The 12,646-nt window shown below is 37.6% G+C and overlaps 2 protein-coding genes across 3 annotated transcripts; one reads left to right on the plus strand and one right to left on the minus strand.

Annotated features, from left to right (window-relative positions):
- Positions 1–1,233: 1,233 nt before the first annotated feature.
- On the minus strand, positions 1,234–6,881 carry LOC126788730 (syntaxin-132). Its single transcript, XM_050514748.1, has 13 exons — positions 6,573–6,881; positions 5,880–5,990; positions 5,715–5,771; positions 5,053–5,101; positions 4,203–4,291; positions 4,053–4,126; positions 3,413–3,455; positions 3,267–3,327; positions 3,150–3,175; positions 2,991–3,068; positions 2,686–2,766; positions 1,947–2,012; positions 1,234–1,820 (listed from the first exon to the last, which is right to left on the minus strand). Exons 1-13 carry the CDS (start codon positions 6,588–6,590, stop codon positions 1,647–1,649), a joined length of 927 nt encoding a protein of 308 aa, XP_050370705.1. The 5' UTR covers positions 6,591–6,881; the 3' UTR covers positions 1,234–1,646.
- A 3,206-nt stretch (positions 6,882–10,087) lies between these two features.
- Positions 10,088–12,400, plus strand: LOC126788575 (uncharacterized). Of its 2 annotated transcripts, none has more exons than XM_050514580.1 (2): positions 10,088–10,202; positions 10,733–12,400. In XM_050514580.1, exon 2 carries the CDS (start codon positions 10,773–10,775, stop codon positions 12,177–12,179), a length of 1,407 nt encoding a protein of 468 aa, XP_050370537.1. In that variant the 5' UTR covers positions 10,088–10,202; positions 10,733–10,772; the 3' UTR covers positions 12,180–12,400. The 2 variants fall into 2 exon arrangements, with proteins under 2 accessions (XP_050370537.1, XP_050370545.1); XM_050514588.1 differs by having other exon boundaries at positions 10,089–10,202; positions 10,743–12,400.
- Positions 12,401–12,646: the final 246 nt, after the last annotated feature.

Consider the following 12,646-nt stretch of genomic DNA (forward strand, 5'->3'; position numbering starts at 1 on the left):
TCATTAACGGGTATTAAGTCGGGTATGGAAACGGATCCCCAACGGGTATGGGGACGGAGAATACCCATTATTTTCTAACGGACGAGGCGGGTATGTGGACATAATTGAAATTGGGTATGAGTATGTTATTTCGATCTCCTGACCCATCCCTGCCCATTGCCATTCCTAGTAGCCACTGTGCAGCTGAGCATCTTCCATGGCACCTCAATGCTGTAAACTATATTTAAAACGGTTTATTGCCAGTTGGGTGGTTCTTACTTCTTGCTAACTATAAGTTGTAGTTGACTGTTCCTTCCAATTAATAATAGAAAAAAGTTCACCATCGGTACCAAAACTATTGTGGCAAGGTCAATGTAGTACCCCAACTCTGAGTTGTACCAATGTAGTACCCAAACTTGTAATTCACTATCAACGAAGGGTCTGAACCCAATTTCCGTTACGGCTCCGTTATCTCGGTCACGTGTCATGCACGTGACCACACAAAAAATTCAACAGCGGTACCCAAACTCTTGTGGCAAAGTTAATGTAGTACCCAAACTCTGAGTTGTACCAATGTAACACCCAAACTCGTTTTTCGCTATCAATGAGGGGTCTGATGCCAATTTACGTCACGATTTCATCTTATGGATCAAAATAAAAAGGGTATTTACCTAAATAACTCTATGTGGGTTCTAAGACCCTAAATAAGAAACTCCTACAGTATATATTTAGAATTAAGAAATAACTTACAAATTGGGCAAAACACCAACTCATTCTCATTATGCTCCAGACACCTCACCACTACAGTGTGGCATCGAGGAGCTCCACCTCCTCTCATCCCCACTGCCTCCTCCTTCACCACCAACACCATCTTCGAGCTCCTCCACCTCTCCTTGGAACCCCCGATCCATCGACACGTCACGATCGCAGACCTTTACTCTGAGATTCTCGACCGCCCACCGCACCGCTTTACATGCCTCGAATGTCGTATGTGGAGGATGTGAGGGAGACGATGTTGTGGCTCAAGGCAGAGCTGCCGAGCTCGGAGAAGTCGTCATCGTGATTGAAGAGTTTGAAAGAAACACAACCTGTAGTGTTGTTTTGCCTTAAAATCTGAGCTCAGAAATACAGTGTGGAATGAGTGAGAGTGAAAGAGAATGAGAAGAAAATGAGAAAAGACAAGAAGTTATGACACGTGACCCAGAAGATGGAGTTGTAATAGAAATTGACTTCAGACCCCTCGTTGATAGAGAAAAACGAGTTTGGGTACTACATTGGTACAACTCAAAGTTGAGGTACTACATTGATCTTACCACAAGAGTTTGAGTACCGATGTTGAAATTTTTTTTGTGGTCACGTGCGGGACACGTGACCGAGATAACGAAGCCGTAACGGAAATTGGGCTCAGACTCTTCGTTGATAGCGAATTACAAGTTTGGGTACTACATTGGTACAACTCAGAGTTGGGGTACTACATTGACCTTGCCACAATAATTTGGGTACCGATGGCGAAATTAACTCTTAATAATATTAGGATGAGTGCGTCACAAGACAATAAAAATAATAGAATGATTCACATGATCCGAGGAGTTTGCGGCCTGAGTCTCAGTGATGTCTGCCGTATTTTCGCTATATTCAATCCATCAATCATAAATTGGTAAGAGGACTTAAGCACCATTGTTGCTACTCCATGGCTTCAACACGGCAACCACAATGATTACGACAATGATAAGAAGAATGAGGATCGCGATGCACATCCATTTCCTGGAATTCTTCTGTAGCTTCTTGGCCTTATGCAGAGCGGTATTCCCCTGCTGTACATGATCAACTGCACTTGATACCTAGGGCAAGAACAAAACTACATGATTATCTCTAAATTTGACTGGACATGCCATCTTTCAATGTTATGTTTTTCCTTTACATATTGTCGGATTTCAACATTATCATGAGATTGTTGTGGTACTTACCTGGGTTTCAATGTTATCGAGCAATTCCCCTTGTGCATCCACCAACACCGCCATATCAAGAAATATCTGCAGAAGAGGTGACGTTTAACATTAATTTCAAACTATATCACATACCGTAAATTACGCACAAGTGAAAAGTAGGAAATACAAAAACAGGAATGCTTTCTCATTTTAATTTTACACATTCCAACTATCTGTAGACATGCTCCTGGTACGTCATATACTAAGACTCGTATTGAAACCACAAACCCCCATTTATGGCAGGTAAAGCAAACACAAGGCTCTAAGAGCAATGTAAAAGCACAGGCTCAACAAATACAACAGGTTCAGAACAAATTTCAAGAGAAAAGGAAAAATTTGGGAAAAAAAAAAAGACATAACCTATTGGATATCAGGACACTTGCCCTGCAGCTATCATTTGTTTGAAAACTGAATTGGCATGTCAATCCTTTCATGGCTATTTCGCTAGTGTCAGTTAGGATTTTCTAGAACCGAGTGGCATTGCAAAAGTATAAATACATGGATTACTGAACCCCACAACTATGCAGGCAATCAAAACCTCACGATCAAGTGCAACCTTCACACGTATGCAGATCACATATGGCATGGTTCAGAACATTTCTTTATTTTAATGACACTGCACGCAAAATCCTAAATTATGAAATAGGCTGGAAGTGAACTATTTAGCACCTTGACGTCTTACTGATATAGATACCATGATCCACAATCAAAAAGATACCTGCTGTAAATCAAGCAGCTTCTTCTCAAGGTCTCTAACAGCATCATGGCGCTCTTGAATTTCAGCTAGAGTGTCCATTATCTACAGATGCATAAGAAAACTAGTGAAAAAGAGAGCAAACATCTTAATCACCATTGACTAGTGGAGGACATCAGACAATAATATTTTTTTTATATATAAAGAAACTTCAAAATTTACTAAATCTAACAGCTCAAACTAAATTGTTCAGCATGTAAAAAATTCATCCCAAGTTTAAATGCGGTCAGAAGTCAAGGGGACAGGAGCAAGAAAATTAAAATGGAAACCTGGCCTCGCCCTTGTTCGTGGATTGCCTTTTGAAAAATTTGTTCGCTGTCTCCGGTCTCAATTAATCTCTCAATTGTCTGTACATTTCAAATAATTAGCACAGGGCCTTTCACAACGGCATAAATAAACCACAACTTGCATAGGGCATTAAGTTTCACCTCTTCATCCGCTCTTGTGCCCGTTACTGAAAATCACCCAAAAAAAAAAAGTTGCACTTATATTTAGATCAGAAACAGTTATACAGCAACAAATAAGTAACAATAATATGCTCAAACCTGTAAACACTCGCCTCTCGACAACCTCCCGATACTCTTGATGAATGGTTTCTCTTAGAGTCTGCATGTTAGAATATATAAGTTGTGATAACAATATCTCAGACAACAGAAACAAACCTAAAGCTAAATGTATGCATGTGACCTACCTGAAACTCAGCCATCTTGTCCTTAAGTTTCTTTTTCAAAGCACTGCAAAAGAAGAAATTTGGCGAAGGAAGATTCGATTGAGTTGGCATATATATACTAATGGAATATAAAGACCATTTGGAAAGAAAAATACTGGAAGGCAAATTGCTGAACCTAGTTATTTTGGTCCAGATGAACATCATGGAAATCTCATAATACAGCAATTTATATAAAAAGAAGTAAAATACAGGCCAGATGATAGAACAATCACGGCAACATTTTATTCTCTGTTATAAGGTTGCGCGAAGTTTCATTAGATCGTATAAAGTGACAATAGGAAAATTCTAGTATGTATGATTGAATGGAAGTGCGCAGAGTACTCTTTGGCATAGCTTAGATAAACGAAAACCCGGTTCTGATCAATCTTGGCTTACAAGCCTCACATCTAATACCATTTTAAAATAATAAAATAGTAGTATGCAAAAATAAATATCAATTTTTTTTTTTCAATCACTTGAACCTATTACCTAAGTTGATAAGTTTTGTCCAGCACGCATGTTTAGGTGAAAAAAAAAAAAGAGCAATGTCCATATAGTAGAGACCAAAATTAGAGGGTGAAACCAAAAGACACTCCGAAGGCAACTGCAGAATGCAACTTACAGAGTCGTTGCTGTTCGCGATCGATCTACACCAGTTCCTTTCCCGCATCCAGGTTTCTGTCTATTTGCTAAATTCTGTGATGACAAAAGATCGCTCAGATCCACAGTCCAGCTAATATAGAGATTGAAGAAGCTATAAGTTGGAATTTACCTCTCTGTCAAGTTCTTCAATTTTTGATTTTATAAAGCGGGCAATTTTTCCAACTTCATCTACATCTTTCTCCATCCGCTTTTTAATGGCTGAACATGGAAAAGGAATCCATTGTTGAGTTATTATGATATCAAATGGAAACTTACTTTGCTGAATATAAACAGAACAGACAGTGCAGCGGATGAAACAAAAAATAGAGGTGGGTTTTATCCCTTTCTTGATGCAGTAATGCTTATTGAATTATCAGGCACACTTCTTAGCAGATAAATCATAAATTTGAGTACATCAGTACATTCATCTGGTTACATGCACAGGCTGTGTACATCATAAACAAACCCCTGTACGTGGGGCATTTTTTTTGACAGGAGAATAAAAGAAATAACGGCGCATAGATGCGACAAACATTTTATTCAAGACTAGTTTCATTTATTAACCAAGAGTGGAATTACCATGTCCAAACCCTACGACTTATCAAGTATCAAGGGCTACAATGCCGTGTACTTGAAAAAGGAGACCACAAAAATAAAATAAATAAAGGCGCATAAATGCGACAAATGAATTATCGACCATGAATGGAATTACCATGTCCAAAACCTATGACTTATCAAGTATCAAGGGCTGCAATTCTTTCGTACGGCAAATCAAAAATTATATCTGGCAGCATATAATTAAAGATTATTTGCAATACTAGAGCAAATTCAGACTTTCCACCGCCTTATGTAATGAAAATTATATTAACTTCTCTTCACTTCACCCGAATTCAATAATTGGCATTATTTATGAATACTAACACAAAAATGTATATGCATGTACCGTTTGCAAAATAAAAAGACAAAAGGTTTGACATTACCTTTCATGGAAGGAGCCTTAGTCACTGCCTTGGTCTCCTCATGTGCATCCTGCATTCAAATGTCACACAATGATGATAACTAAGGTATCTCAACGTCTTTTACAGATATAACACTGTAATTGCTCTGGCTGTCGTGTTACCGTGTATGGCAACCAAAATCCTTAAAATTACGATAAACAAAATTTGTACAGAATTTTAAATAGTTTCAAATGCCAAAATTGACAGGGCGGATGGTGAATAGTAATGCAGATAAACTGATTGCTATACTAGATGGGCATTAATATGAGTTTTAAGTTCTTTACACAATGTGTATCACTTTATCATTTGTATTCTCAGTATCATGAAGAGCTTTCCTAGATATCATTGACAACCCTATATTTTGGCATCAAAAACATCCAAAATTCCAATAACAGTAAATTACAAAACAATGGAATGACAACAAGTTTCAAGCTTGAAAATTAATCGACCATAATCCAGTTTCAAAGCAGTGTCAAAGAGTGCTACCTTAGTACTCCTAATTTGGAGTTATAAGTTCAAAAACTGCTAGTGCAGACGTGTGAGAAACCATGATCAGGACATGGTTTAGCGAATAATCAGACAGGTCGGAAGTTTGAGCTACTACACAAACTTAATTAAAAAATGTGAGGAAAAGCAATATATACCTGGAGCTTTCTCAGAAGCTTATCTAGCTTCTCATTTTGTTTCTCAATTTCTTGAACCTGCAAGAAAACATTACGTGATCCACAAAACTTAAGCTCGATATGAACTAGTCATTTATAATCATTATATCTGGGAAAAATGGAAAAAAGAGAAAGATCACCAAGTACCTTCTTAAAAAAAAATTCCAAACCAAGTTCTCCAGAATTCATTGAGACATTTGTTCCTAGTTCAATATCTCCATCTCTAGGAGGTTGACCCCGAGGGATCTCGAAAGAATCCTGCAAGTAGTTATCAAGTCAAATCATACAAACAGAACACTCAAGTGTCAAAACCATCAATGTAGATTATCTAATTCCTATTACCTTGACCCTTCTCAGAACTCTTTGAAAATATACATAAAAATAGAACAAAACCAGAAGGACCAATAACTACAACTTGATATTGTATAACGCATTGTCAAGAATACTATATAAGAATTGATCCGAGTAGACGAGTAATGTATCTACGAATCTACCCCAGAGATGGACTGAGCCTGGATCTCAGTACAGATGGGTTCTCATTTAGATCAGTGCTCTTACTTCAAGTCTTATATTTCTTGTTAAGAACTTTCATTCGTGTATGTCTTAAATCATTTGGACTCATCCAGTTTCGAACATTCATTCGTGTGTCTTTAATCATGTGAACTCATCCGGTTTCGAAATATAACAGCATTGAAAGGAAACCCACACCAATTCCATCACAATTCAAATCAACAGAAACAAAACAAAAGAATCCAAAACTGTGATCCAATATAAAAACGCAGATCCCCGAATGAGGAAAAAAGCAAATCAAAAACAAGGAGGGAATACAGGGTTGATTACCGTGAGGAGGTCGTTCATTTTGGAGAATGAAGCTGAAGCTGAAGCTGAAGAAGAAGAAGAAGAAGAAGAAGTGAAAGGAAGAATGTAGCAGTCTCTCTATCTCTATCTCCTCTTGTTCCCGTCGAGAGGGGCCTGGTTAGTGAGAAGAGACCACCAGGTCCCTTACTTGGGGTTTTGAAGGAGAAGAGACTCAGATGGAAGGAGCACCGCAACAGAGAAACACCCAACCAAACCAAACAAAACAGACCACAATGGAATGTGGTTTGTTGTTTATGTTCGGAAAACTTGTAACAGAGAAAGAGAGAGAGACAGATCAGCGACAGACCGAACGTGAAGCCATGGATCACTTTTTTCATTTTCCTTATTACGCACTTAATTTGATTTTGATGGACAAATACACATCCAAATTTCCAAACTTGAATATTTAAGTGTAGGTTAGCATCACGTTATCGCTTTTAGGTTCAATGTCTACCTTCTTTATTCTCCAGGACCAAGACACACTAACATATATTTTGCTTTCAATATTGTAAAAAAGAGGGCACTGATTGAAGATACATAGAGGAAATCCAATAACAAAAAAAGTGGTACATTACATTCTATTACGCAACAACTATGGTGCAACGGTAGAAAACAATCACATATATCAAATGTTTCTTTGGCCACCTCTGCATCTAATCTATTCGGGATCCAGGTTGCTAGCTTCCTGGCGGAGCATCTAGCAACGCCAACAACCTGATGTGAGCTGGTTGTCTGGCTCTAGGGGCAGGTTTAAACAGGGCCTACTACTATGAAATATGTATTTCCATATTAACAAGTGACCCTAATAAAGTGATATATGATAGCACATTCAAATAGGGTGGCTCAAATCTTTATTTACCCAGAGGTCTTAATTCATAATGTGGGTGTATGTTCTCCATACACCATCACACGTGTGAATTTTTAAGGCATACACTTAGACAACATTAAAATGATGTGAAGTCACTTGGGACATGCGTAACACACTTTAATACCATGATATGGTCCCAATCTATCTCACATTGGTTTTATTTTACCTGGAACGAAAATTAAAAAACGGTTCCAATATTGAAAACATTCTATCAGGCACGAAACTCACCAGCCTCAATTTCAACCCAATTGCACTCTCAAATAGACCCCTCAAATATCTAGGATTCGCAACAAAATAAAAAGTAATCAAGCTAAAAGAACCAGATCGATCGAGGTCGAGATTGAGCCTGCGGATTTTATAAATAATGAAGCTCACATTCTTTAGCACCTAAACAAACTAAATTTTTTGGGCTTAAAGCTACAAATAATTCAGTATGATCAACCTTCTTGAGAAGAATCACAGATAAATCATTTTGATCGATGTCGTTAACTTTGAATAGCTCATCACTTCCTTTTACTATCTCCTTTGGTTAAGCAAATTGCCAAATGGGCCAAAAAAAACAGGAACAAAAAAACTAAGGAGGATATACATGTAATCTAGGCCACCTATGGTGTAGGTTTGAAGCCTGGAGGATCATATGTCACATGACGACTTTGATAGACTAATTACTAACAGTAAGTTCATAATGAACCAAGAGAAAATAAAAAGAAAGAGATATGTTGAGTCGAAATAAACTGAATGTTATTGTTTTCTTGATTGGAACAAGTACATATCATCATATATATGCAAGATATACGTACATTATTGAGTATTATCCATTACATTTAATTTATTCGTGATTAAATCTGAGATGCTGGTAGCAGTAGATGAATCATCTAAAAAGTTTATTGTTCTTGGAGCAGCTCTGGTTGCAAGAAGCAACATAGCCTTTCGCGTAGCTTGTAAGATCTGCATGTCAAATAATAATATCCCAATGAATTTCAAATCACATTCAATATCGAAATGAGAAAGAAGACGATCGAGAGTTTAAGTAGAAGAGTCTACGTACCAGAAATGGAGGGTTTGGCAGTAGAAGCTGTCATGGCTTTGCTCATAGAGCTCACACAACTACGAGTGCAACCATAGGCAACGTCGGAAGTTGGCCCAATCCCGCAGGCAGTCATGCAAAGGCCGAAGCACGCTGCAAATTTTGCAGGATTTATCAAGTCCAGAGCGCAAGAAACTGCACACTTTTCAGCACATACTAGTTTACTCGTTTCCGGAACGACAACTACAGACTTTCGTGGAGATGGGGCTTCTGCTGCTAATGAAAGCAGAAGCATGCTTAGCAAGGCCACACATCTCAGCACAGTATTCACAGTAGACTCCATTGCTAACTCGATTTCCTCTCTTTTAATTTGTTGGTTTTGGTTATGCTAGCTGGCTTGTTTACTTTGTTGATGGATGAATTGAAAGCTAACCTCAAGGGTTAATTTATAGGGTGATTCCTTTGCCATCTCTAGAAATGCTATCATTATTTGGTATGAAGAAAGAAATCTGTTAAAAACCACGGTGTTTCATTTTTATGCCTCTATTAACTAACTATAGGATTCTTTGCCATATTTAATGACTGTATGAAAATTTCTTCCAAAAATGTGCAATTCTGTAACTTCTTTTATATGCTCTTAGTATGTGTGTATTGAATTCGAATGAAGGACTTGCGCAGCTACCCTCAAACTTTTATATGATCTCTATTAATAAACTAAAGAGAAAGATGATCTACAAAATGTATGTGTGAATTTCACAATTGTAAAAGGGGATCTCGCAAAATTCGTCTTGCGAAATTTGCTTTGCAAACTTATTGTCCAATTTAGTGAATTCACACTACTCCAAATCTCTAATTTTAGGTGTCAGAAGTCATTTGTGACAACCACATATTAGGAAACCAAAAGTATTAAAAAAATCATAATATAGGAAATATTGTGAAAATCACATTATTTTGTGACAATTCCAGATATCAGGTAATGTTGCCTCCAATATATTTTTGTAATCTTAATTCTTTTAACGGTATTAACACAATGTACCTATAACCGTACCTTGACAAATTTGTTGTGCAATATTGTAAGTTTGGTTTGATTTTTTGTAAATAGTGTTAATGATTACAAGAGTGAATAGTAGAGATTTTTGTTATCCCGCAGGGGTTTTTATTGTTCTTTTACTCTTTCATCCTTTAACAAATATCTCTATCCTTAAATAAATTTTTAAAAAATAAATTTCTTAATAGAGATAGTGGAAGGTGACTCATAATTGTTATTAGGCTTGTTTAAGTGACTGATTGAATATATGATTATTATCCGTCCCATGTATAGAAAATCTGATAATGTCCTTGACAAAGCTGGCTGATTATACATGCTCATCTCCTTCCCGAATCATCTGTGTGCGCTACATTTGTTTTCTGATCAGTTTTCTCCCATTTCTAGAATTTCCTCATATTTCATACACAGCACAGAACTCCAAAATCAACCAAGACTCTGTTACATACGACTGCTGTAAAGACTTAACGTCGGAGCCCACCGGTATGCGCCGTGTTCGATTTCCGTTGGTGCCGCGTCCAGATCCAAAGATGGACACGTGGCTGCCAGCTGGGGGGCATTGATACAAATCCCCCCCCCCCCCCAGTCTATATATAAACAGCAACCCAACTCCTTTACTGATCGAGCAACCCCCAGACGATCCCCAGTTTCTTTCAGCAAATCTCTCTCAAGGTAAATCACACTCATCTCTTTGCCTCTGTCCTTCGGATTCTGATTATGAAATGAAATTTATGTTGTTTTGGTAATCATAATAATAATAATCTTTGTTCAGTTTCAGTTTCATAGATCAATGATCGGTTTGGGAGTTATACTAGTTGGGTTTTGTTTCAAATTTAGATGGGTTGAGCAATTTGATTTCTTTCGGCTCTTAGTTATGTTTGGATCTGCAAAGCATTCTGTATTTTTCTTTCCTTTTTTTGGTCTGAGCATTCTGTATTTCTGTTCATGAGTTCATCTCTTCATCTTGGTTGCTGTTCTCCCCTCATATGGAAATTGGATGATGATATATCACTCGTTCACTTATGATGGAATGTGATATTATACTTGTATCTGGTCATGTTTGTATCCTGGGATCAACTTAATATTTTCAGAAGCAAACAGATTAGGTGCCTTGTAATCTTGTCAATGTCTGCAATATCATGATTCATTTAGTCCTAGCATATGCGTGCTACTCAATTTACCATTTTTATGTTTGTTTTTAGGAATTCTCAGATAGTAAAAAAGGACTTTCGGCATCTAGAGATGGAAGACAAAGTTGAATGGATAGGAGAAGAAAAGGTTAAGAAAGAAGAATTCCATTTAGTAATCAAAACCAAGGATGTCGAACTTGAACCAGGTGACTCCAAGGAGGAAAAGACTCAGACGGAGCTTGAAATAAAGACCAAGTCTGTGGAAAAACTGAAGCCAAAGAATAAGATGGAAGAGGAGAAAGACACGAAATCAAACAAGGAAAAGGAGAAAGGAGAAGATGAGGAAGAGTTGAAGGAGACAGAGAAGAAAGATAAGAAGAAGGACAAGGATAAACAAGGGAAGAAGAAGAAGAAGAGCAAAGATAGTGGGGGCTCAGAGAATCATGGAGAGAGTGATCAGAAAGAGAAAAAGATAGACAAAAAAGAAAAGAAGAGCAAAGGCAGCGGCAAAGGGTTAAGTGATGGAGAAGAAGAAGAGATAGAATGCAAAGACGAAAAATTGAGTGTCAAGGATGATTCTAAGCACACAGAGGACAAAAACGATGAGAAGAAGAAGAAGAAGATAAATAAGAAGATTAAAGATAAGAAGGAGCAGAAAGAAGAGAAACAGAAGGGTATATATAAGGAAAAGGATGATGGGGATGATGAGGAAGACGATGAAGAAAAAGAAGGGAAAAAGAAGAAGAAAAAGGATAAGGGAAAATCTGATGACAACGAAAAAGAGGGGAAGAAGAAGAAGAAGGATAAGAAAGGCAAGGACGAAAAAAAGAAGAAAGACAGGGATAATGATGAGAAAGAAGAGAAGACGGATGAGGAGGAGGTGAAGGAGAAACACAAAAATGTCGAGGATGTGGAGAAGATGAAGGCTGAAGTTACTTCAAGGGAAGTTGAAATAGAGGAAGACGATGAAGAAAAAGAAGGGAAAAAGAAGAAGAAGAAAAAGGATAAGGGAAAATCTGATGACAACGAAAAAGAGGGGAAAAAGAAGAAGAAAAAGGATACAGGAAAATCTGATGACAACGAAAAAGAGGGGAAGAAGAAGAAGAATAAGAAGCAAGGCAAGGATGAGAAAAAGAAGAAAGACGGGGATAATGATGAGAAAGAAGAGAAGACGGATGAGGAGGAGATGAAGGAGAAGCACAAAAATGTCGAGGATGTGGAGAAGATGAAGGCTGAAGTTTCGAGGGAGGTTGAAATAGAAGATGTCAAAGAGTCGGAGGAGGAGGAGAAGCAGAAAGATGTGGTCAAGGAAAGTAAAGAGAAAAAGGAGAAATGCGAGAAGAAGCGGAAGGTTGATAAGAAAGACAAGTGCAATGATGTTGGAAAGCTGAAACAGAAGCTAGAGAAGATTGATGGCAAGATAGAAGCACTTGTTGCAAACAAGGCAGATATCATGAGGCAGATTAAAGAAGCTCAAGGAACAGAGACTCCCTCAAATGCAGCAGTGGCGGCATCTTGATCTTCACCCTCAGTAGTCCATACTTAAATACTGTACCTATGTTGTAATAATGTACTTATGCTTAAATACTTATGGGATAAGTTACTCTGGTCATTGTTGATCAGATTTTCCTTCTTGTACGATTGGGATAAGTTACTATGGCCTTGTGAGGTTGTTGGCTGTTTGTGATAACAATTTTCTGTTCCGTCTTTTACTTGTGAAAAATTTAGAATGTTTGCTATTGACTTATTTTATATGCCTGCATTTGACATCAATCTAATGGAACTATGAACTTATATGTGGACGAGCTATCTGTTGTGCACTACTAGTAAGGGTGTACCTAGTCTTGGTTGGGATGATGGTTGGCTCAAGATAAGTGCATTTTGGCACTTTAGATTGCCATTTTTGACTGGCCAAGTTGAGTTGCTGAATTTAGTTCATGTATAACAAAACTGTTTTGTAGCAGAAATTATGCTGCAAGTTAAAAT

Source organism: Argentina anserina, chromosome 1, assembly GCF_933775445.1.
Source record: "Argentina anserina chromosome 1, drPotAnse1.1, whole genome shotgun sequence".
Taxonomy (NCBI): Eukaryota; Viridiplantae; Streptophyta; class Magnoliopsida; order Rosales; family Rosaceae; genus Argentina; species Argentina anserina.